At 41.4% G+C, this 25,802-nt stretch overlaps 2 protein-coding genes across 5 annotated transcripts; one reads left to right on the top strand and one right to left on the bottom strand.

Moving 5' to 3' along the window:
- Positions 1-4,374: 4,374 nt before the first annotated feature.
- On the bottom strand, positions 4,375-18,145 carry LOC311048365 (uncharacterized protein). 3 transcript variants are annotated; one of them, XM_084061616.1, is made up of 6 exons: positions 17,962-18,145; positions 12,841-12,946; positions 8,402-8,480; positions 7,480-7,619; positions 6,363-6,512; positions 4,375-6,127 (listed from the first exon to the last, which is right to left on the bottom strand). In XM_084061616.1, the coding sequence occupies exons 5-6, from the start codon at positions 6,508-6,510 to the stop codon at positions 4,977-4,979; spliced, it is 1,299 nt and encodes a 432-aa protein (XP_083917742.1). In that variant the 5' UTR covers positions 6,511-6,512; positions 7,480-7,619; positions 8,402-8,480; positions 12,841-12,946; positions 17,962-18,145; the 3' UTR covers positions 4,375-4,976. The 3 variants fall into 3 exon arrangements, with proteins under 3 accessions (XP_083917742.1, XP_083917741.1, XP_083917743.1); XM_084061615.1 differs by having other exon boundaries at positions 8,402-8,475; XM_084061617.1 differs by lacking the exons at positions 12,841-12,946; positions 17,962-18,145 and having other exon boundaries at positions 8,402-9,331.
- znf362a (zinc finger protein 362a) lies at positions 9,567-24,719 on the top strand. Of its 2 annotated transcripts, none has more exons than XM_084061614.1 (9): positions 9,567-9,809; positions 14,089-14,152; positions 15,206-15,425; positions 16,191-16,319; positions 18,158-18,488; positions 19,190-19,414; positions 21,831-21,909; positions 22,116-22,274; positions 23,114-24,719. In XM_084061614.1, the coding sequence occupies exons 2-9, from the start codon at positions 14,090-14,092 to the stop codon at positions 23,231-23,233; spliced, it is 1,326 nt and encodes a 441-aa protein (XP_083917740.1). In that variant the 5' UTR covers positions 9,567-9,809; position 14,089; the 3' UTR covers positions 23,234-24,719. The 2 variants fall into 2 exon arrangements, with proteins under 2 accessions (XP_083917740.1, XP_083917739.1); XM_084061613.1 differs by having other exon boundaries at positions 15,173-15,425.
- Positions 24,720-25,802: the final 1,083 nt, after the last annotated feature.

Raw genomic sequence — 25,802 nt, 5'->3', positions numbered from 1 at the left:
CGTTCTGTTCTCATACTGAGGCGTTTTCTTCAGACACGCAATGAGTGAAAAAGACAAGGAGCATGATCGCTGTCTGCCTGAGCCAAATTCTCTCTCACTGCAGGTGAGAGACACATCAGCCACACATACAGTACGTGCTTCTCCACATTCACTGGTTGTCTGCTAAAGCAGTGGTTTTCAACCTTTTTCATATCAAGGTCCATTATTTATTTGGCATTTGAGCCACGGATTCACCATTTGATGAGATTTAGCCTCTCAGACCCAAAACTTTGAATATTTTGTTGTTTTTGGATAAGATTTTTCCCACAATTCCATCATGCTGTATTGATGTTACCGTAGGAGAGATGATAACCGGCAAATGTTGATAAAAATAACAATTCTTCTACATGCTCTAATTGGTATAGACTTCTTGTAAATTAAGTAATGCAGATGTTTAACAATAATTTAACTCTTGAGAGTGTAAAATGAAACCAAATGAACCCGTAAGGGTGCATTTGAAGGGTCTGTTTGGTTTCAGTTAAAGATCTATATGGGTCCATTTGGTTTCCAACTCTCCATCATTTAGCTGGGGACCACCTGGAACCCCCTCAAGGACCACTGGTTGATAACCACTGTGCTACAGTGATTCTCAACCTTTTCTTTTTTTTCAAGGACCCCCAGTTAGGGCCACGGACTCCTATTTGATACGATTTTTTTTATCTCCCCCAGTCTACGATGTTAATGTAATTCTCTCAGTTACAGATCCGTAGGGGTCCATTTGGTTCCTAACCATCAGTCAATTACGTAGATGGGCACCCCCTGGAATCCCCTCAAGGACCACTGGGGGTCCCAGAACCAGGCCCCATAAAATCCCTGTTTTTTTACTATTTGACCTTGGGATCAGCTTGCGATATCAGATTCAAAGATACAAAGCGGAACTATCCCTTTAAGGACTAGGGTGAATCGATTATCATACATTTTTAATGAAATTCTTGTATAATGTGGAACACCACGATCATACATACCAGATGGGTCACTTGAGGCTGTTGAAACTATAAAAGGCTGTGTGTGTGTGTGTGTGTGTGTGTGTGTGTGTGTGAGAGGGTGGGTGGGTTGATACTCTGCCATGCTGTTTTAAATTCTAATTTCAGCTGAATTGACTCTCGTTGCATCACGATTACATCTCCCCCCGCAGCAGAACTGTGCAGTTTGAACCATTGAGATTGAGCCTCTTTGTTCACTCCAGACCCCCCAGGCAAAGTACCATCTTTTTATCATCTTTGGCTTGGTGTAACTTTCTCCCCCCCAGATGAGCATTCACTGTTTTTAACCTCAGGAGAAAGTGTCCATTAACCAGTGACTGAGCCGTCTGCTGTGAAACCACAATCTAATTCAACTGACATGTGACCATCCTGAGGCAGGCATATTATGGTCTGTCACTTTTGTCACCTCCTTACTGTAAGGCTGCATCTGCCGGATGAAGGCATTCATATTCCGTCATCATCAATCGCATTATCTCACTTGTTGCTCTATGTTCAAATGTGAATTCAAAGATATCCAAGGGCAATTGGGTACAGTACAGATTGTTACATGATGCACAGCAGTATTATGTATTATGTAAGATCCAGTGTCATCATTTTGTTACGGACGGCCCCGTATGAACCCTCTGACCCCTCAGTGCACGCTAGTTTCTAGTTATGCAGCACACACACCCACCCACACTAACCATTAGGCATATACTGTATATATATTTACCAACATTCTGTTGGATTTTACAGTCATACTCGAGCAAGTTACTTAGGGTTAGGGTTAGTAGAGGTCAAAGCGAAAGCTATCAGAATAATTTTGTTATAGATTGCTACAGACTATTTCACCAATGGTTTGCCTTTTTGAGGGTATAGCCTATATAGCAAATGGCACTTTGACAATGTTTAAACTTAAGGTAGGGTAAGTGATATTTTTTGGTTAACGTTATTTGTTAAAGGCTTAAAGCCCTATATTCTGATAGTAATCATTGTTATATAGTATTTGTTCAGTATCAGAGGCCTCCCCGCCTCTCTAGCTCTTTAATAAACAGAAAATACATTTTCAGGTGGATTGAAAAATGTCAGCCAATCAGGAACTTTATGAGCCCATTTATCAGCTTCAATTTAGTGTTCCAGTTCGTATTTTGTCTGCTCATTTCTTAGTTTTATCACTTCCACTTCCATTTAATTGTTTAATCTGTATTCTGTGCAAGTTCTCTCTCCTGATTGGTTAAAATAGGTATCCTGACCTAAAAATGCTGAGTCTATAGCAATGAGTACTATCACAATATAGAGCTATTTAACTTATTTGAATTAGTTTGAACACAGGCATACTTTTGAAAAAGTGTCAATAATCTGAATCACTCACACAGGCCCGTTCTCTGCTCAAGTAGGGCTCATTCACTGGTCAGCGCTGTCTGCACTGTCCATATCTACACACCTGGAAGAATCTGGTACGTTGGTATTAGTTACTTTGATCTGCATGTATTCAAATATAGTTTCACCCTTGGGAATCATGTTAAACAAAATTGGCATGTTAACCACTTGAAGCCTAGCGTCCCTATTCTGGGGGTGAACAATTCGGTGAAAATAGATCTGCAAACTCACAACGTGTCACAAGTTGTGAGATTGTAGATATCTTTTTGTGAAGAGATTTGGTGTTCAGGGGAAAAAAGGAGCAGGTCTATAGAGCCCTGGGGGACCCTGGTCAACAAAGTATATAGGGTTTAAGTGGTTAATCCATATTATATACTTCAATGTATGACTGTGTGCTAAATAAAATGTGCACAATTTGTGTGAATAGCCGATCTACAAGCTTGTGGATCTGCTATGTCTTCTCTTTTTTTTTACAATATAAAAAAGGGACACCAGGTTGAAAGTGGTTAAAGGGCGTTGTTCACCCAAAACAATACTTATTTTCTATTAATTACACACCCCATGACGCCTTGAATTCATGGAGATTGTTTTGTTTTTATCATATTACTGAGCCAATAATTTGGTGACCGACGGAGACTCTAAGAGCCTCTACTGAGTCTCCTATTGACCAATGACCCGGTCATCAAATTATTGGCTCAGGAATGCGACAAAAACAAAGAAATGTATGGGGTGTAACTCTTGGCTGTCCTGTTTTGAACTATGATCCAGTGTGCCTCTGGAGATGATGGCCTAATAACTAACACAACTTCTGACTGGTCTCTTCCTTTGTGTGACTTTGGATTACACAAGATGCTGAATGTGGGCGTGAAAATGCACCCCTGAAGCCTTTCATTTTGATAAAGCAGCGTGCAGAAGTGAGTCACATGTTTGGTGCAATATGCAGCTATTCACTTGGCTGAGAGAGTAGCTAAAGCACTTGAGGGCGTGTGCCATCGTTCTTTTAGAGTGATATAAACCCATTCAGAGGAAAATTGTCCCGGCGTTCGTGACACTATACTTTACCATTATCTTATTTGTCATTTATCATCTGTTGTGGCAGGTGAATGCAGAAAGGATAGGGAGGGGGGCGGGCAGGTTGCCATAATGAAGTCACAATATCTTGATTGAACCTTGGTATTTTGTCATCCCTTCAGTTTTTAAACTGTAAATCTGCAAAGCCAACTCACTCAATCTACTTTCTCACTACGTTGGTTCTCAACGTGGTGCCCGGAGACCCCCTGGGGTCCTTGAGGGGGTTCCAGTTAAATTATTGATAGGAACCAAATAGAACTCTCTACTGTAACTCTCCATTTGGCTACATAGTTATACACTCTCAGTTAAATGAACACTGAGGAGTTACAGTGTAGATTAGGGTCACAGAGATTATTTTTTTTAATCAAATGGGGGTCTGTAGTCTAATGCATATCAAACTGGGGGTCCTTGAAATCAAAAGGTTGAGAATCACTATTGGATTGAATCATCAGGACATTGATGTCTTACATCCATTTAGGATAAATGAATAACTGTCCGCATACATCAGAAGGTCACATACAGACGCTATAGGTGTTTCGTAATCTCAGTTTAGTATGCTATGTATGTTTCAGGTAGATTTGTCTGTACAGGTCTGAATGCCATGTCAGTTTCGCAGAGAGAGGTGTGGTACTATATAGATAGACTCATCTGTATGCTCAGCCTTAGCCCTCCGGCTCCATCAAAACGATTCTTTTGTTTCCCAGAATCCCCCTCATCCCTCTCCTGTTTCATCCTATAGCATGTCTGTCATGCAGCCTGATAGCCTATCCTTGTATCCAGGCCTTGTCACTGTGTTGGACTGCCACCTTGTGGTGAAATGTGAGAGTACGTATTCAGGCGTCTACTGCATGTGACAGCTTCAGGGTTTTAGATGGGTTCCGCTGAGTGTCAAATCTCCCAGGTATGTGAATGTGTGCATTGGAGATGTTTGCGTTGGTTTTGTCTTGGTTCAATTTCACCAGTTACATCACATCTCAGTTTACCGCCTCGTGGCTGCACATGAGCGCAGTGCTTTGAAAGCAATTCCGTAACCTAAGCAGATAAACACATGTTTGTACAAAGAAAGTTTGTGACACGGCTTCAGGTCATCTTTATTCACTCATGTTGTGTTATTACTTCATGTATGACTGTTTTGATGCCATTTAAGAACACTTCCTGTTTCAAAAAATAATATTTTGTGGAGAAATAGGCTCCCAATCTCAACCGAGGAGGCTGGTCCCATGAGCGACTGTACAATTAATAAATCTGATGCATTTCATACCTCAAAAAGAGTATTTCTACAGTCTTAGTCAGTGTTTAGTGTCTGTGCTTGTGGGAGGCGCCACACGCGCCTCAACCTGCCTTCTCAGCACCTTTCAGCGGCTTTCCACAGATTACTTGACACATGTGAATAGCTGCTTAGAGAGGGCTTGTTTACACTCTATTAAACCAGTATTGACAGGTAGACCAGCTGTCTACATACTGCATACATGCAATATTAATGAGATGATCCATATACACAGCATAAAGAGCTTCCAGTCAGTGTTATGTGTCGAGAAACGGACCCTTCTCTTGTCTTTTCCATGGAGCTACTAAGGACTTCATAGCCATTCCCAGCACAGTCTCTATGGTTCGTATCAGTAGAATGTTCACACTGAGGTTCAGAGGCAGCACGCAGAGAGAGAGCACACCCACCAACCCTGTGATTATATTCACCCCCAGGCAGGGAAAGCCCCTCTGCTGCCACCCACACTGGCTCCTGTATGGTGAGTCTGTGAGTTGCTCTATGCAATATGTCAATGGTATACCTCCCTTTGTCCTTTTGTGCTCCTGTCCTCCCCCGTCTGCAGACAGACATGAAAGGAGGACGAGGTCTCCATGGTGACGCGGTGGCATCTGCATGCCGTTCCAGGAACATGACCTGTGAACAGTGCAGCTGTTGTGTGCTTTCTCCGGGTCAACAACAGGCGGCTCTGGTCCCGGCACTGACACCCACACTGACACGGACGTCCCACCGCTCACAGGCTTGGACGACGCGGTGAGGCCTGGAACGAGGTGCCACCAGCCACCGTAATAGTTCTCAGCATGTGATTCCGTACGCTGGCCTGTCCGTGCGCGGGCCCGGCGGCGCCTCTGAAGGCCCATGCCCACGGTCAGGAGCAGCAGGAGGGAGAGGAAGGCCAGGAAGGCCAGGCTCCAGCAGGGCTCCATAAGGCTCGGCCAGGAGCCGGTGAGCAGGTTTGGCAGGCACACAAGGAGGGCGTTGGAGTCGGTTGTGTACATGCAGGCAGCGGTCCGCAGCACCTCTACGTTCCACCCCCATCTCACGTGAAGGGCAGAGACGACCCACACCGTCAGGCAGCACAGGTAGCAAACAGCATGGCACTGCAGCCACTCTTCATCGTCTCGCTCTTCGTCGGTGACGTTCCCTTCTTTCGCCTCCGCGGACTCCTTCGCGGCGCCAGAACATGGTGTCAGAGTGCTCTCACATCCCCGCTTGTCTACGGTGTGACCAGCGTCAGCAAGGGGCCACAAAAGTCTCCCAACAGACTCCACAGCGATCAGAGGAGGGGTCAAGATCAGCACTGCCCCATATGTACGGCAGAGAAACAGCAGGATGCGGAGGGCATTGAAGTCACTCGACAGGGACAGCTCAGGTAGCCAGGACTCAGCGATCCACAGGACAGTTAGAAGTACTGTATGAAAGACAATAATAATCTTTAATAATAATAAACCTTATGTTTAGAGCCCTTTTTAAACAGGGTTACAAAGCCTTTGCACGTCACCAAAGAAAAACAGAGGGCACATTGTGCAAGAAACATAATAAAACAGCATAACAGGATGTGATGTGTGTAAGACACATAATATAATATCATATAAACTTCATTGTACGAGCGCGTCGCTCGCCCAGAAGGACAGGGACACTCTTACCTGAGACGAGAAAGTCTGTGAAGAGGAGCAGGCAACAGCAACAGAAACCGACTGGACTGAGAGACGCGGTCAATGAGGGCAGGAAGAGAACGCTGCAGGCAAGCTTACATACACACAACACAGTAGCTCCCTCCAGCACACCATCCATGGCTGCATGGGACAACACACAAAAACACAAAACCACAGGACAGAGAGCAATTATAGCAACAAAATTCATCCACTTCTGGCTGTTCCTTTTTTCCCCCTCAGGGCATAAGATCCCTGGAATGCCAGGAACTCAGCTAACAATAAGGTTAGCAGAGTTCCCTAATATTAAAAACTCTTAAACGTGCTGTGACAAAACTCACTCTCACTGTATGAGCGAGAGGATCTTTTCAGACCTCTTTTTAAGTCGTTCTACAAGCGGTGTGTTATCCAGATGTTTTTGACCCATGGCTGCAGTCTGGAGATCAATATTTTTGTGTACAATAGGGAGTGAACCCTGGACTGCACTTTTGCCTTGATGTTACAGGTTTTCCCTCTATCTCTCTCTCTCTCTCTCTCTCTCTCTCTCACTCACTCACTCACTCACTCACTCACTCACACACACACACACACACACACACACACACACACACACACACACACACACACACACACACACACACACACACACACACACACACACACACACACACACACACACACACACACACAGTATTCAATAATAAAGTCAGATTCATCTTTCAAAAACTACGATCTGCATGTATTTCATGAATATCATTTTCAAGTGCTGCAGAACTCTCCATATGCAAATTCAGGTTAGCCTTTTCCCTAAGATTTCCTTTCAGATAGGCTTCGGTGGAGGTAAAATGAATTATGCAAACTATAACCCCAAACACACACCTGAACATTGATGATATCAGACCAGTTCAGTCTGTAAGGTACAGTACAGTACAGTACAGTACAGTACAGTACAGTGACATAGCTTTATGAAAGCTGTACATAAAAATTACATATACACCTGACCACACCTCAATCAATAAGTTTATTGACATATTACATACAGTATACCCCTTAGATATATTTACAGAGGTGAGTATATAAATGGCTGTGAGGTTGTGAATTCTTTCCTTACCTGTGATCACAGGAGCCTCCAGTGCAGCATGTCAATATGAGCGTCAAATGTTTTATCCTATGTGTTCTTCTCTTCCCCTGTGCCCCTCCCCTTTGAGGTTAACGAGACTCTCCCCCCTGTCTCTCCACTTCGCACCTGGCCTATGTGTGAGAGAGAGAGAGAGAGAGAGAGAGAGAGAGCACATGTGTGTTTCACAGGGAGTGGTTGTTTGTACAGAACACTGCAAAACCAGTCCAACAACTAACTAAACTAACTTAACACTGACTGTGTGTGTGTGTGTGTGTGTGTGTGTGTGTGTGTGTGTGTGTGTGTGTGTGTGTGTGTGTGTGTGTGTGTGTGTGTGTGTGTGTGTGTGTGTGTGTGTGTGTGTGTGTGTGTGTGTGTGTGTGTGTGTGCCTGCCTGCCTGCCTGCCTGCGTGCGTGCGTGCGTGCGTGCGTGTTGCTATGCCCCTGGGCATATGGGCAAAAGTAAGATGAACAAATTACTAATATGGTGATATATTTACAAGCTGCTAATAGTAAAGGTAATTACTTATTGGATCATTCAGACATGCACTGTAGCCTATATGGAGAGAAAGAATCATATGGGCTTTTTTGACACAAGATTAATTGATGACAACCGCAAGCTACAGTAGATTGTAGTCTTTAAAAGTTGTATTATTTCTTATTTAACTTCATATTCCAGGCCAAGTAACCGATACCAAAAGCAGCCGAGGAATGACTGTTCTTTGTATTTTTTTGTGCACAAGTAAAAAAATGTTTTTGGCAATGTCTCATTGCACGTGCAACATAACAGGCAGGTTTCTTCTGGCAATATTTGTATTTGTTCAGTTTACAAAGATCTACTACAGCAGTTCCCAACCCTTTCTGGACCAGGGCCCACAGGTTGGGAATTGTTTATCTACACACTACAACAACTCACCTGCCCATTCTCACCCTGTTGAAATAGCAAGACAAGTGACCACACAGCTTACAACACACTGCTGCCATCTCCTGCTGAACTAAGCACAGAGCATATTAGTAGGAGCTTTGCGGTCTGTTCATTCTGATGCTCCTCCTGAGAGGATTAGATATGACTGTCTGTAAATATCAATCATGCCATGAGGGAGTCATGCCTTACGTACAGTAAATATAACACTAAAGCAGTAGTTCTCAAAGTTTTTCGTGTCAAAGGAAACATTTTGAACACAATTTGATATGTATTTGGCCTCGGACCCCCCATCTGAAAATGTTTTGCGCCTGGGGGGACCCCCCAGAAGAGAAGCGTGGCACGAAGTGTCACGCTGTGAGCTTGTATATCTTCTATTTTTGAACAGCCAATATAAAAATGGATAAAGTGGTTAAAATGATTGTGATGCTGTGTTAACATATTTAGCTGGGGACCCCCTGGAACCCCCCAAGGGCCCCTGGGGGTCCCCGGACCCCACTTTGAGAACCAATGCTCTAAAACAACGAAAGGAATGTTTTTTAGAAACAGAGATATTTGCACACCTCTCACTAGTTATTTTTAGACCATAGCTAGCTAGCCCCATTTTATCTGATTTTAGGATGTGCATGAGCTTTTTCTTTTTTCTTTTCTTTTTTAGGAATGATACAGGCTATGATGTCAGTAGTATTTTATACAGGCTTTATATTACAATAATAGGCATAGGCTATGAGAGGGATTGTATTAATTATGGTTACGAAACTGTTCATCATTTTAAAATATATAGTAACTTAATTTATAACACGCATTTCTCACACATCATGTGCTGCTATTATTGCTTAAACTGGATAGGTAGGTATGATCATTGATTTTTACAGAGAAGAGACTTAATCTGATAATGTGTGAGCATTTAACCCTTAAATCCCTTAAATGCTTGATTTGTTTGATTGTTTGTTTGTTTGATTGATTGATTGATTGATTGATTGAATACTTTATTTAGCAGTTTATATTTAAAAAAAAAAGCACAGAAAGTATACAAAGGGAGGCTAAAAAGGATTAAATCCAAAAGCCAAAAAGCACTATGGCTTGTTCCATTGGGGTCCTGTGCCTTTGCCTATGCCTTTGAATTGAAATGTGATAAACATTCCAAATGATACATAAGACATCTATTGTTGCTCAATGCAGCATCCTACAGCGTATATCAAACACATAGGCTATTATTTGGTATACTTTTGGAAAACAAAAAATGGGTTAAAAAATATCTCAGCTCAGTGAATATCTCTCTACCTGCAGCACCCAGAAGTGAACAGTAGGCGACCCGGAAGGTCTGAACTACGACAGAAGCAAAGCAGAAAAAGAACAATCTAAACCATTTATAAAAACACATCTAATATCCAAGGTTCAGGTACGTGCACTTATACTGGATGCAATTCCTTTACATTTTTTCCTGAGATTCCAGACAGTGTCGTTTCTTGATCGTTTATGTCTGAGTCGTAAAAAGTTCTAATAAAAAAAGACCGTTTCCAGAGCATATTTGACAAAAGACAGCATTTTAGCCATTATTGTGCAAACACTGTTTTATATATGTGCCACGATCGCGGATCCCCTGTAGATCTTTAAGTAAACGTGGGACTGCAGTTGCCATGATAATAACGCAATGCATTTTGCAAGGCATGATGATTGTTGTAGGAAGTGTCTAGGTTTTTTTTTTCCTCTCTGAGCCGGGCTATTCAAACCTGCAAATCAAAGTAAACAATCATCCGTTACACTTAATGCAAATAAACGGATGGCACATCCCGATGCACTTTCATCCCAATGAATTTGCCAGGCAAATAAATGTGCCTTATAATTTCGGATCTGCAGAATATGGCGTCCTAGTCCTTATAAAAATAAGACGGGCTGCCATTTTTGTTTTTCTTTTGTCTGAACATTTTTTAATAAACTGTCTGAGAATGTGCAGGGAGAGGCTGTGGAGACAGACAGCACCGAGGAGGAGGATAGTAGCCTATCTATCCATAGCCTATACCAGGGGTCTTCAACGTTTATCAGGCCAAGGACCCCCTTAGCTGAGAGAAAGATGAAGCATTGTGTTGCAGATTAAACTTTTTCATATAATTTATAGATGGCTTCATAGACTTGTTTGACAACGCTATCATCAATGTTGCATACATTCATGTTTTTTTTTTTTTTTTTGACACATTAGCTTCTCTATTAATTCATGTTAATGTGTATTTTCAGACATTAATTTAACCATTATATATAAGCATCAATACTTGACCGTTGGCTGTACTTGGTTTGCTCTTTTTCCCCCTCTACACCAAACCTCTTTGCCAAAAATAGCAGATCTAGCTAGTAGCTCACAATGCCTCGTAGATTGGCTATTTTTGGCTAATGTCCCCTAGAATCAGAATCCTATCATACAAAGATTTGGAGGACCCCCTGTAGTACCTCTGAGGACCCCCTAGGGGTCCCGGACCCCCTGTTTGAAGACCCCTGGCCTATACTGTAGAATAGATAGATGCTCTCGATCAGCTTATTTAGATGTCATGTATGTACAGTCTGCTGTCTAGCTTTTTAATGATTGTTATGAATGCTGTCTGATAGGATAAAGGAAAAGTTAACCTTAACTTTTGTTTCAGAGCGTTTCCCCCCTTTCCACTTCATTAAATAATGTTATTTCAGTATGATTGTGTGATCTTGTAAAATTGCATTAATTAAAAATAACGTTTCCTTTCCCACTTAATGGGATGACAGTTCGTTTCATTTGATAGTTTGGAAAATCAATAATTGTAGCCTATATGCCCATGGTTCAGGAATTGTTTAACAGCCTAATTATAGGCTACATGATTTATTTAGCAGACTAATGGTAACGTTATAGCATCTGACATATCAATAACATATTGTTGAAAAGATTAGCTCTTAAACATAATATATTATTATACATACAGTAGATAGCATACCAGTGGTTGGGCTTAAATTGTATCTTATTATTTTTTTATTGATTGAATACTTTATTAACAGTTTGCACAGGATAACCGAAAAAAGTATATGGCTTAGTTCCATTGAGGTCCCATTATAATTTAATTAGGCTACTTGATGTAGTAGTAGGCTATTATTGGTTATCTTGCTACTGTACAGAAAATACACATTTATAACATCAGAATAGACCAACACGTAACCTGGCAACATAGTCATTGTAAATGGGTCCAAGTTTATATCTTGTTGCAGTGTTTGTGAATATCAGTAGCTGACAGGAAATACACTTGGACCCAATGTTCCCTAGCAATGCAGTTCCACTGACAAGGTTATACACATGTAATTGATCTTCACATGTAATCTTGTATGAAAAGCTATTTAGATTTAAGTAATGCATACCGTAGATTTGCGGTTTAACTGTTGTGTTACTGTTTATTCAAAAGTAATATTTATTAGTTGATACACCTGACCTGACCTGTCTGTCTCACATTCAGGAGCTATTAGGCGAGGAGGTCCCAATACAATGACCACCCAGCTATTTTCACATAGTAAATGTTTACTTTAAAATACTTTACTGTGGCCAAAAAACAAAAACAAATTCTAAGTGAAATATGCCCCCTCCCCCAAAGGGGAAAGAAATAATAGACAAAGACGTCATATTAGAAGCAGCCAACTATCTTGACTTTTCAGCTTGTTTCCCAGAGGCAAAGAGCCTCTCGGCAGTGAAACTGACACCCATTGGCATCATTAGAGAAATATTCTTTGGGGTTTGTGTTCATATGCCTGGACCTATCGTTTGTGTTTGTCTTGGCTCTTAGAAATGTACTGTGCTATGCTTCTGCTAAGTCAAACAGACTTTGGTATGGTCAACGCTGCCAAGACACACAATGTAGAATGTCGTATAAAGAAATTCACGAGGATTGGAAGAAAAAAAAAGAGAGAGAGAGAGAATCTATGGAAAGAAAGAAATTAAGATCACAGCTTTATGAGCAAGCAACTCTCTCTGCCTTGGAGACAGGTAGGTTACTGCCTATCAAGAAAAAAATCTGATTGATCTACTATTGGGTTTTATTTTTTTCCTTTCAAATGTATTGCCTTTTCTAGAATTTCATCTATTAGAGTCCATATATCATATGACATATCAGTTTAATCTTTGCTCTGTTGGAGTGCTGTTATAGTCGGTCCAAGTGCAGAGGGCCAAGCAATTATGAATTACACTAAATGTCCTAAATGTGTTATGGATTCTATTCCTAATCCCTGTTTCGTTACTACCGCTGTACTCTTATGTTTGTTATCTTTATTTTTATTTTTATTCTTAGTTGTATCTCTTTTTTCTGTATCTGTCTTGTATGTCATTGTGCAGTACTGCCAATGACAACTGAATTTCCCTTGTGGGATCAATAAAGGTCTATCTGTCGATATAAAAACTGTACAACTCTACATTTAGTTGAATTACTGACCTCAGCGATTGAGATTAGACGCATCATTCAGTTGACAGGTCATGTTGATGTTGTATTCTGAGGTGACGTCTCCTGTTTCCCCTGACATGAGGTTGTCTTTTGGGGCCTATATGGAGAGGAGGAGTCAGTCACACAGCGACAGATTATGATCTGAGTCCTGTTGGTTGAGCGTTTCTGTTCTCTCAGATAACAGTTTAACAGATAAAGTGTTTCGTATATATATAGTTTTTGTAGGAGTCTTATCTTTCAGAGAAATGGCCATCATGCATTAGTGTGGTTGGAAATCCTGAGGAAAAGGTTGCCAAAACATGGGCTAGAATCTTTTTGAAATTTCCACTCCATACTATCCCATTCTATGCCTTTGTGTCTCACTCTGTTGTCCGGGGTCCTCCAGGGGTCTATACTCGGCACCCTCCAGGGGTCTATACTCGGCACCCTCCTTTTTCCCCCTCTACCAAATCTATTTGCCTGCATAATAGCCGATATACAAGTCGATACTTGTAGATCTGCTATTTTAGCAAAATGTTCAGATATTATCATTTATGACATGCCCAGAATAGGGAAGCTAGGTTTTCAAGTGGTTAACAAAGTTTTGCTTACATCACCCTCCACAAGAAGTGGAGAAAAGCCTCTGTTATCTGTGGGCAACCCTTATGAAGTTTTGACTCAGACAAAGTGTTAGGATAATGGCCTGGTCTATAATTAGATTTAGCGTGGCTTTAAACAAACACTCATCTTGCTCTCGGAAAAGGAAGAAATACTGTAATTGATACAAACATATTTTTTGAAAATACTACATGACATCATCTCCCATTATGGCATCCCTACAGCAGCTGTGAGCAACTACTGCCATGCAAGATCATTTAACCACATGAACCTTAGCTTCCCTATTCTGGAGAGAACATTCAGAAATAAATAGCTGATGTACAAGCTCACAACGCAACGTGTGGTGAGCTTGAAGATTTGCTATTTTCTCAAAGAGATTTGGTGTAGAGGGAAAAAAAGGAGTGTGACGCGTTGTAAGCTTGTAGATCGGCTATCTTCTACAAAAGTTTTCCCTAGAATACAGATGCTTGGGTTTAAGTGGTTAAGTGTTTTTTAGATCCTTCACACTGTTTAGTCTGATCTTAGATACAGTATCTGATCAAAATGACATTCACCTACAGATGTGAAGCATTCACCTACAGATAAAGCATTCACCTACAGATGAAGCCAAATAATCATGTAACACTTGTTCCTTGATTTCAGGATGGCTGAACCTCGCTTTAACAATCCTTATTTCTGGCCTCCACCTACTGCCATGCCTACCCAGGTAAGTGACTGAGAGTGTGTTTCTGTGTATGTTCTGTGCATGATAATGCGGGGCAGGAGATCATGCAGAATTATCAATGTTCAAACAGTGTTAAGAATTTTTTTGTTTTGTTTTTTTGCATGCCGTTTTTAACCACTTAATAAACCCTATTTACTTGATTCACCATAGTCCCCCATAGGTCTGTACAAGGCCTCCTCCTATTCTCCTAATCCCTCTACACCAAATCTCTTCGAGGAAAATAGCCGATGCAACGCGCTGTGAGCTTGTAAATTGGCTATTTTTGGCAGATTATTTGCCCCCCGAATAGTCCTATGGGGTATCATATACACTAGGGCTCATGCAGTATACTACTATACTGTATAATGTATCCTATATATCCTCAGGGACATTCAAGAAAGTTATGGATACATATGGATTAAAGTCACCACGACTCACTGATTTTAGTCATTTGGATCCCATAGAAGTCAGCATGTCTTCTATTTTCCGTTATTCGTTATTTTAAGATGAAAGAGTATTTGAAGTGGTCAAACTAGCCATAGAATGCATGTTCAATCTTCCAGAAAATCCTAATGATCTCAGATATTTCATAAAAGCAAAGGGTAACCCTCTGGCGTCATGGCATTTTGTTTTAAAATACAAAATGACGTCTATCCTTTTTTGTCAGGGCTGGTATGGCCGACTTTATCATCAATCTGCAATTTCTTCAGTTCAGCTGGTTGGTTGTATGGCTACAAAAACATCATAATACCACATATTGTGCTAATTGTTTATGAAACACAACGCTAGTGTGCGGGGGTTCCTTTTATGGGGAGAGATCCCCATATCCTTTCACGCTGTTTCACAAATTGCATGTTAGGACTTGGCCTAACGAAAAATAAATTCAGTCGTGAGATTCTATTTTGCATGAATCCATGGATACATTGTCATGTAGCGTCCATTAGAGGGCACCAGAGTAGCGTGAATGACACTCTTGAACTGATGAATATTCTCCTGTCACAAACGTTGTTTCCTGGCTGTCAGCTGGATAACCTAGTCTTGATCAATAAAATCAAGGAGCAGCTGATGGCAGAGAAGATCAGACCTTCACACCTGCCCCCCACCACAGCCCCCTCCCAACAGCCTCTGCTGGTCTCCATGCACCAGACGGACGGAGGCCAGCACGCCATGTCCGCTCCCAAAGCGCAGCAGATGACACCGCCGGGACTCCACGGCCACAACCCGTCTCAGCCCGACATCGCCCTGCACGCCCGCCCTGCCTCCAGCTCAGTCACAGGTGTGTTTCACTGTTGCCAGAGAAACAAGCAACGAGGTCTATGAACACAAGCCCAAAAGAAGCGACTATAGGCCACTTAAAACATAGGCTATTTGAAAATATATATAACACAAAACTGGCACGGAGCTCCCTGGCACTAAATATTTTCAGATTGGAGTTAGGGAGGGACAAATAGATATTAATTTGGGGGTCCATGAAGACATTAACATTAGGAAGCAAGCCCAAATAAGCAACTACACTTTAGAAACAAACCCGCAACCCGCAACTACCAATATTTAAGAAACTTTACAGAAAGTCAGGAAGTCAGAAAAACAAGGCCAAAGTTGTTAAATTTGACAGGACATATAGATTTTGTTTTAGTCATAGTCTATTGAACAAAATTCTATTTAGTTATAGTCATATTTTAGTCATCTGATTTTCTTTGTTTTAATACATTTTTGTTGACCAAATACCATAATGGCACGTCATAATGGCAGATTTATACTTAGCTGTGTGCAGAAAATATATTTTCGGAGCGTGACACCCACATGTAACAAGCATAAAATGACTGATGATTAGTCATAGTTTTTGTCATCATAGCTTAGTTTAGTTTTGGCAGTGAAAAAAGGTAGTCAACGAAAACAATGTGTCATAGTTTTAGTCGACAAAATTAACACGTTTTTCTGTATGTTATTACAATGTGTAACTGTTAATGCGGTGGGGGGGGGGGTGAAGGGTGTTTTTATCTCGTCTTAAAGTGTGAATTTTCTGTAACATCTCTAACAGGCCGTATCCTGGGGGATGTCAACTTGAATCTGGACGATAAGGCGGCTATTAAAGCAAGAGGATTGTGGGAAGACTGGCATCTGCGCCAAATCATCGACCAACCCTCGTCTAGAACGAACCACCTTTCAGGTAATCTAATCGTGTCACAGTTCGGTCCAGAGCTATCTTCTTAAAGCCCTGACACACCAGACCAACGTCGGGACGTCAATTAGAGTCTGAGCCCAAAAATCGGTTGCATAATGTGTAGAGATGTGTGCCGATAACCAGTATCGGAAAACCTGCCGATACTGTCTAAAATGCTGGCATCGCTATTCGGCAAGTATGCCAGTCTATGCCATTCCGATACCACGTGCTTTATGAAGACATTTAATTTACAATAATATTTTGAATGCTTCAGTTGATGTTGCTTTACTGTTTTATACTCTTACTGTACTATTTACATTATTATTTTACAAACTGTAAAGTTTGCCCTTTAACTATTACTAATGGAATTTTATTTATTCCTAGATCAGTGGTCCTCAAACTTTTTAATTTCAAGGACCCCTATAACTCTGAGAGTATAGAAATGGTTCCATTTGTACAATGGTTCCATTTGTACACTCTCAGAGTTACAGACCTTTAGTTACAGACCCCCTCAAGGAACCCTGAGGGTCCCTGGAACCCACTTAGATTTTATTTTTTATTACACACTGGTATTGGATCGGTACTCTGTATCGACCAATACGCAAGTTGTGGGTATTGGTATCGGTATCGGTAAGGAAACAATGGTATCGGTACATCTCTAATGATGTGCGGTGTGTATTGGTAGTCAGGCATTTGTGTGGGTCAGTCATCCAATTTGCTAGTTAAATCGGCAGTGAGACTAGTTGGGGAGAGACAGGGGAGAGAGGGGGGAGGGAGAGATGAGAGAGAGAGCTAGTTCAGAGAGCGAGTGTGAGGGAGAGTGAGAGATATAGAAAGACAGAGAGAGAGACACTTCACAGATGCAATTATTTTATGGAATGCACTCATTTCTGGCAAAAGAACATCGATTGATGAGATGACAGGCATCCTTTTATTTATAATGGCTGCCATAGCTCCTGTAGCAGGTTTTGTGGGATAGACACTGGCAACACTGGCACTTCACAGACGCAATTATTTCATGGAAAGCACTTAATCCTGACAAATGAAAATCACATTTAATGTCACTGTTGCAAGCACAAAAATCACTTAAAAAACCCACCCTCTGTAGGGGGTGTGTCCAACAATTTCAAAAACTACGTTCATTACACATGAATTACATGATTACATTACATGTCTTTATGTGATGGAGCAGCAGCTTTCAACGCATTTTAACACCCGGCGTCTCCCAATCTGATCGCTCGACATACAAGACCCTGTGTTTGGGCCTTAATATTGTTTTCTGTTCCTTCAGTGTTGAAAGCTGTGGTCGTAGTTTAAGCTTTCTACTGTATGTTCAGCTTAAACCGGTCTTCATGGTTGCATTTCAAATACTTGTCTTCTACTGCATGTTCAAGCCCCATGTTTAAAGTAACTTTCACATTTGAATTATCTGTATTAACATACATATCAACAAATTAATTATGCAGGCCAGCAAGCTGACAAACATTATACCATGCATGTAAGGTGAAGACATATTTATGTAAATTAGTAATAACTGAAAATGTTTAAATCTTAAATGTTTAAAACAGTCTAGAAACACCTTTGCTCTTAACCACTTAAGCCCGATTCAAAAATAGCAAAAATAGTTAAAATAGAAAACGCATCTTACCGTGGCACGTTGTGAGCTTGTAGATCGGGTATTTTCACTATTTTTGAATGTTTTACTTTTTTGGGGGTTCTTTTTTTTTGTTTTTTTTTGACAAATGTCACCTATAATGACATGCCCAAAACAGGGATGGGAGGTTAAAAAAGCATGGGGTTAATTGATAAATGACTACGTCCCTCTTCACCTCCAAACCATTCAGGCGTGGCGCTGGCGTCCAGGACCGGTAACCTCAGCACTTCGGAGGTCATCACCCCGACCACGCCCACCTCCAGCAGCCAGAGCCGGCTCTGCGGAGCGCCCTCACCTCACCACTTCATCTCAGGGCTGTCCTGTATCAATGGGCTTGATCCTGTCAAAAGCAACTGCAGCCTTGCTGGGCTCCTGGGGCCTCCTCCCAAACAGGAGCGAGGCCGCAAAAAGATAAAAGCAGAGAACGGGTCTTCTCCTCTCTTAGTGGTGCCGTATCCCATCCTCGCCTCAGGCAACGACCAGTCTTGTGTTACCATCACAGCCAAACAAAAAACCTACAGGTAGGAGAGACAGTGGCAATGTTCCGTTTAGCTGGCAATTCTGTTTTTAGGGTGTGGCTCTGCAGGAAGCAAGCCGCTATAAGAGGGGTTGTTGGTCTGTGTGGCTGGGGCTAATTTTGCAAACCGATGGACCGATCAGCCCAAACCTTCTTGTGCACACTGTCAGTAGGCCGCAGAAGTACCACCACCATTAGTTTTTCCTCATAGGTTTTATTCTTAAATATTTAACTTTAATTTGATAATGGAAGTCAACAGGCCAGGGCTCTAATTGGGCTGAAACCTTGCCAAAGTGTGGAGTCATACATCATAGGTACAGTATGTCATAGGTGACTGATGTCATTAAATGACTAGCCTCGATCTCCAGGCTTTTATTGTTAAGTTTTGCTAAAAAATAAAAGCCTGGACCAGCGCGTCGGTGTACCCGATATAGGAAGTGTTTCATTTCCACAACCAACCAGAGTGCAGTGGGCGTCGCTCGTAATGTTGTTCTATTATAATACTGCACTGTCTTGCAGTATTTATTTTGGAGTGCCGCTTTTTCCACTTAGGTGGTTTTGATTTGGGTCCATTTGGTTTCATTTGTATATAGGATTTTAACAGCATTTTACTGTGTAGTATCTCTGATTCTAATGCCTTTAAAAATGGCTTCCTAATAATGAGTGTGTGTTTATGTGTCTTTGTGTTTTTTTTGCTACCGACAGGTGTAAACTTTGCCCTTTGACCTTCTTCTCCAAGTCAGACATGCAGCTCCACTCCAAGATCCACACAGAAGCAAAGGCGCACAAGTGTCCTCACTGCACCAAGACCTTTGCCAATGCATCGTATCTGGCCCAGCACCTCCGCATACACCTTGGTGTTAAACCTTATCACTGCTCCTACTGTGAGAAATGTTTTCGCCAGCTCTCCCATCTACAGCAGCACACCAGGTCTCATTTTTATTTACACTCATTATTCCAGTTTCAATCAAAATCTATAGGGTAAGTCTTGAGTTTTTAGGGTCCAAGCCTGTAGCGCTAGAACACTATTGTTTATGTGCTGGTTTATCATTCTTCTTCTCCTTTTGCTTTGTCATGAGATAATACATTGTAGACAGAGACATGCCATATGTCAAAAGTGTATCAACTTCCCAAGAAATATGACTCTGAGAAACACTAACATTCCATCAAAGCAAGGCAAAACTGTGAAAGGCTGTAACCTAAGCCTGATTTATACATTGTCATATGACGGTATTGCACCCCACAAATAGACGATATACAAGCTCACAATGCTTGTCACAGTGCTCACAGTGCGACCCTGTGAGCTTGATATCTGGTATACGATGGAGCATATAGGCCCTACACCGACTCAGAACGTATCTTTTTCATCATTTTAACTATACACTTCTCTAGGTTGCTTTTGGGAATATTTTCACCTGTTATGGCCAAAAGGTGATTGTTACGACCTTATATGGAGTCTACAGGCTAAGGAGTAACACATAAAGTAAAAAGTGAGGTTACAGAAACTGAATAGAAGTGTCAATACAAATAGGGAAAATGTCTAAACTTCAGGATGGCCATGGCCAAAACAACAAACAGAACACTCCACCCTACCTGAAAAGGAAGGGTGGAGGGTGGTACAGACTCAGAAAACAGGAATGTATGCTAGCTACAAAAAAGGGTTCAGCACATGGTGACTAATGGCATAAAGACTGAAGAGGAGCCCCTCCCAGGCTTTGTATGCTGTCTGCTGGCTTATTGAGGAATGAGGCCCAGGTGTGTCTCCAGACACCACACCACTCATCCAATCTGCATTTTACTGTCCAATTACCATGGGGCACTGAACACACTCAGAGGGCCCTATAATTGCCACTACTTTACCCGCAACCGCTGCCCCCTCGCTGTGAATTACTGCCCGCTACCTGTGAAAAATGGATAAGAGAGCTGGCACTGTCCCTAAACGGTATTTTGCGGCCGCTATACCCGCTATTCATTATGCAGACTCCGTTATTTGCACTTGGAGGTGTGCCCGTGGGCGTGTTGTTGCATTATCCCCAAAATTGCTATTTTTCCCACACACGTTTTGGAAAGTGCATAGCGAAATCTAAAACCACCCGCTATGCTAAATTGGTTTCATTGAAAGGCAATCAAAGGCTAGAGCCTATGAAGTAAACGTCGGGCGTATGGTGTCCAATGTTGGAGCGCCTCAGTGCCGCTCCTGCGACAGGAGCAGTGTTGCCAGAATTTGCGAGAGGAATAAGCAACCAGTCTATGAAAATAAGCCCAAAAGTAGCGACTATAATAGGCCATATGAGCACTTCAAACCTATATATGTTGGCCATTAAACAATGTGCATATTTATATATGTTGGCTATTTGAAAATAGCCGATCTACAAGCTCACAACATCAACCCGCAACTACCATTATTTACAAGCAAACAAGCCCAATGTGGCTTATAATAAGCAGACCTGTCAACACTGCAGAGAGAAGAGCGTAAGATTGCATTGGGGATAATGACTTGCGCAGTCTTCTCTTAAAGGCAATGGCATCTGGCACGGTGATTGGTTTTATTATTTATTATAATGCCCAAACCACACCTATGCATAATGTAACGGGTAGTGCAGGTGTTTCGCGGATAAGGCAGGTGTGCCAAAATAGCAACTTTTGCACAGGAACGCCCCTTGCGCACTCCTAAATCCTCAAATAGTGGGTTTAGCCAGTATGGTCTTGAATAGGGCCCAGAGGGTTAAAACACAGAATGAGGCCACACAAGTCTGTAACAGTGATACACAGTCTAATGGAGACCTTGATATGCTGTGTAACTATCGGAACTACTATCCTATGATCAACATGGTAGCCGTTACCCAATAAACTGTTGCCTTTCACAAACATTAGCCCTACTTCACCATTTGATAATGTTTTGGGACTGTGTGCCAGAGGATTTTTGAGATTTTGGGTGTGATGATGCTAAGAAACTTAGCAAAACCTCAGTCAATTACAGTCACACACTGATGTTTAAAAGTTGCGCTTCATAAATTCTTTGTTTGTCACTGAGTAAAGTCATTTGAGGCTAGTGCTCACTAATTATAGTGTTTAAGCAAGACTGTAGCAACAAAGTTAAATCCGTATATGTGTGCATGCTTATAGCACAGCATATGTTTCTGCTTGCACCAGTATTGCACCTTAAGCTTGCGAGGATTAGTTGAGAAATGTTACAGAATCAGCGTATAGTGGAGTCATTTATGATGAGATGCTGAGAGGTTGTTGTCTTTGGCCTCTGTTTTGATCAAACCTGAAAGGCATGTTATGTTTTGGCTAAAGCTCTTTCTTTGGCTTAAGTTCACCGTACCGTTTCCATTTTCTTTAGAATCCACACAGGAGACCGTCCTTATAAATGTCTCTCTCCAGGATGTGAAAAAGCTTTCACTCAGCTCTCTAATCTGCAGGTAAATCATTTGTCTTCTCCCTTTACTGCATGTGCATTGTTTTTCTCAACCAGTACAACTGTTCATGTTATTCACTACTTCAGCTGACTAATGACATGAGATGCACTTGTGGGATTTTGTGAAACAGTAAGACTAGACGTGCTGCAAATCCCCCTTAAAACGTTATAATTAACAGCTGTGCGGTGTGTTTTTTCTCCCTGCAACAGTCTCACCAGAGACAACACAACAAAGACAAGCCTTTCAAGTGTTCCAACTGTTACCGTGCCTACTCAGACTCAGCCTCACTGCAGATCCACTTGTCTGTACACGCCATCAAGAACGCCAAGGCGTACTGCTGCAGCATGTGTGGCCGAGCGTACACTTCAGTGAGTTAAGCCCCATTTACAGTATATATATGGTAAAATAAAAAAGGTAAAATAGTGCATTTATATAGTACCTTTATCCAAATCACATTACATTGTGCATTACATTCACCCCTTCTCACACACTGATGGTTAGGGGTTCAGTGTCTTGCTCAAGGACATTTCGACACTGATCCAGGGGGAGCCGGAATCGAACAGGGAACCTTCCTATTCTCAAGCGGCCGCTGTACCAGCTGAGCCACTGCCGCTCCCATATACTTAGTCAAATTGTGTTGTTGTTTTTATTGATCTCTTTCTCTTCCCCTTGCCCCCCCCCCCCCGCCCTCTTCTTCATCCCTTTCTCTTTTTATGGAAATAACAAAAACAAATTTTGGCCTCACCACCTCACCATGCACTACAGAGCTTTGTAGAATTATAGTAGGACTAGTCCGTACCCGTGGGGGGATATGCACACATGATCTGGCAACCCGGGTGGCAGTTCGTCCCATAGCTCGCGGGGCCATCCCACAGCTGGGCAGCCGTAACCATGGCGACATTCAAAAACGCTAATAAACAGCTGAGATTTGGTGAAATCGATAAACGGTGTGTAAATTCAGATCAATTGCTCCAGCTACTGAGGAGAACCGGGCAGAACAAATTTTGGCCTCACCACCTCACCATGCACTACAGAGCTTTGTAGAATTATAGTAGGATAGTAGTAGGATTAAACCTGTGATGTGACAATAAAGTTGATTCTGATTCTGATACAACAGTGTGTCAGAGAGGATTGTTTACTAAAAATTACTTTTTGGGTTGGCAGAAGGTGTTGTTGATGTTGACGGCTGTTCTCTCTCATTCTTCAGGAAACCTATCTTATGAAGCACATGTCCAAACACACAGTGGTGGAACACCTGGTGAGTCATCACTCTCCACAGCAGAGGACTGACTCCCCCACCATCCCTATCAGGATCTCCCTCATCTAAAAATACATCCCCGTCTCGACCCCTCTGGCATCCACTCTCCTCTAACACATTTTGTTTTCCCACCATACGGTTCCAAAAAAAAACGGTCAAATTGTGTTTGTACCTTGTGGAGAGGGACCTTTTTTTTTAAAACCACTTAAGCCCTATTTTATATTGTCATGCGAAAGTAGCCGGCTCACAATGTGTCGCATTGCAATGCGTTGTGAGCTAGTAGATCGGCTATTGTTGCTATTTTGGAAAATGCCCAAAATACAGGTGCCAGGTTCAAAGTGGTTAATGGGTGTTTGCTTTCTTGCCAGATATGATAATTATTGAGGACATCCAAAGATGATTTTCATAGCACTTTCAGGCCAGAAACGTATAGGCCAAAACGGTTATTTTAGTCTAACTACACATAAAATGGTTATTGCTCCAGGCAGCTACATGTAACATGTTGTGTTAAAAAGGATCACTTTTGCTTTTTATATACAGAAGTTCTTTTTCTGTCTTTACTCAAATCTTTGCAAAGATATATTTGCATCAGAAAACGTGTCTTCCTTTAGCTAGGATAAGTGACCATAAAGATGAATATACCAATTCATGCAAACTGTGCCACTTTTGTCGATATCTTCAATACACTTATTTGTCAATATTTTTACTCTCAACCATATATTTTGTTGTGTGAAGAAGAAGCAAAAATGCTTAAGGCAATCCTTGTGAGTCGCAAATTTAATCTGGAGTCGGTATTTCTTGAATCAAGTTTTAAAAGTGTTAGGACTCACTTCAATTATAAGTACTGCCATGTAGTGATAATGGAAGACCTGAGCACTGAAATGATAGAAATCCTTTATAGCCTGGCTTACTGGTGTGAGCCGCGCCAAGACACTCAAAAATACTGAGTCGAGATTTTACCAGTGTTACATTCCAGTATTATTAATGTGATGAACATGAGAGCATCTGCTTTCCTATAAGTCCTTAAATCACATTGTGTTCTTTGTAAAAAAAAAAAAAGAAATCTTCTTTTATGTGTGCTGGTCAAGAGTCCCCGAGAATGTAATGTTTTTATACCCCTTATCTTCCAAAGTTCATCCTAATATTTATAAATATTGTACTATTATTACATCAAATGATGCACTGTACCTTTTGTCCATTTTGTACTTAATTAGATATGCACAGTAAAAATGTAATGGCAAGACCAAAATGTCAGTAAACCAATTGATGAAAACAATTATCTTTCTTAGAAAGTTAATGATGAAATTGCTCTTTTGGGCGTTTCAAGTATCATTAGATAAAGACATCCTTGTTTGAGTATTCATTATTTTGGAATGTTCATTTTACCTACATATTAACATTTTTCCCATTTTATATGCATTTAAGCCTTAACTCCAATTTTAGGGTTCACCGTACATTGATTATTACATTACATTTGCTTTATATGTCACAGCATGATATATACTGTAAATAAAGTATATTAACCCCTTTTTATAATAAAAAACATATAACAGCAGGTTACGTTTAAAGCTCTTCTTTCCTGTATTCTGTGGCACAAGTTATGTTATGTTATCTGATCTGCACAGTATCATAATAATAATAATACTCATCTGCAGTAGTAGTAGGCCTACAAGTGAAAGTTTCTCAATCAAATGTGTACTTAAAGTAAAGCTTTCCAAAAGTACATGCTTTTAATAATGCCTAAGTATTCAAAAATACAAAATGAAAAGTACATTTTCTTCTTAATATCAAGGTATTGCTGTGTGTAGAAATCTTACAAAAACGTTCAAAAAATAATGTCAAACATGTTCTAAAGCATTGTGATGCAACACATTGCTTTTAGTTGTAGATCTGCTATTTTCACTATTTATGACATAAACGTTTCTCTAATAGCTTCCAATCTCTGGTGGTTTATATTGGTACAACCCTGAGGTTGTATGTTATTCATTCTATGCTTATACAGTGTGTTTTAAACTTCTTTGTGAATGTCTGTACATGCTGTTATCTGGGTGTGATTTGCTGCAGGTGTGTTAGGGTGATTTGGTGAGTGGATGATGGAGTGTGTCCGTGGCTAGGAGCTGATTGGAGCTGCTAGACCATTATACCCGGCGGGCCCGGGGGATATCAGCACCGAAAGTACATTTGCAGTTTGGGTTATGCACAGTGCACAGATAGTATATCAGGGATGGAAAGTGACTGTTGGTACCTGCAACTGTTCGAACTGACACACACGTTCATCACCAGCCAAATCACTGCTCCAAAGCGCCCATAAGGATGCTATCGCTCATCTGCTCCTCTGGTTTGAGGCTCATCAATGACTGTAACAACACTCATCCTTCAATGCGAATGCAAGGTGGGCCAGCTGTGTTGTTGGGACCAGCCATTGAATTGAGCTGCTGTTTCAACCTGGATTAGCCAATAGGCTCATCTCTGTTGTACCGAGGAAACTTGGCACCGGTGGGATCTAGCAGCAGGGACTGGTGTCTGTTAGGGATTCCTGGTGCAATGGCAAGTCAGTGATGCTGTGTGGCGAGGGCCTGGCATTGTAATGCTATGTGTTGTTAGCTTGTAAATCTGTTCTTGCTGGCAAGCAACACCA

This window comes from Gymnoscopelus microlampas (assembly GCF_963454915.1).
Source record: "Gymnoscopelus microlampas genome assembly, chromosome: 7".
NCBI classification, from domain to species: Eukaryota; Metazoa; Chordata; class Actinopteri; order Myctophiformes; family Myctophidae; genus Gymnoscopelus; species Gymnoscopelus microlampas.
The sequence above is the reverse complement of the archived record's forward strand: the minus strand, read 5'-3'. Positions and strand labels throughout refer to the sequence as shown.

Coding starts and splice junctions, on each gene's coding strand:
- LOC311048365 (XM_084061616.1), bottom strand. CDS start 6,510: ATGGATGGTGTGCTGGAGGGAGCTACTGTGTTGTGTGTATGTAAGCTT. Junction 6,128..6,362: donor CACAGACTTTCTCGTCTCAG/GTAAGAGTGTCC, acceptor TCTTTCATACAG/TACTTCTAACTGTCCTGTGG.
- znf362a (XM_084061613.1), top strand. CDS start 14,090: ATGGCTGAACCTCGCTTTAACAATCCTTATTTCTGGCCTCCACCTACT. Junction 19,415..21,830: donor CATCTACAGCAGCACACCAG/GTCTCATTTTTA, acceptor CATTTTCTTTAG/AATCCACACAGGAGACCGTC. Junction 22,275..23,113: donor GTGGCCGAGCGTACACTTCA/GTGAGTTAAGCC, acceptor CTCATTCTTCAG/GAAACCTATCTTATGAAGCA.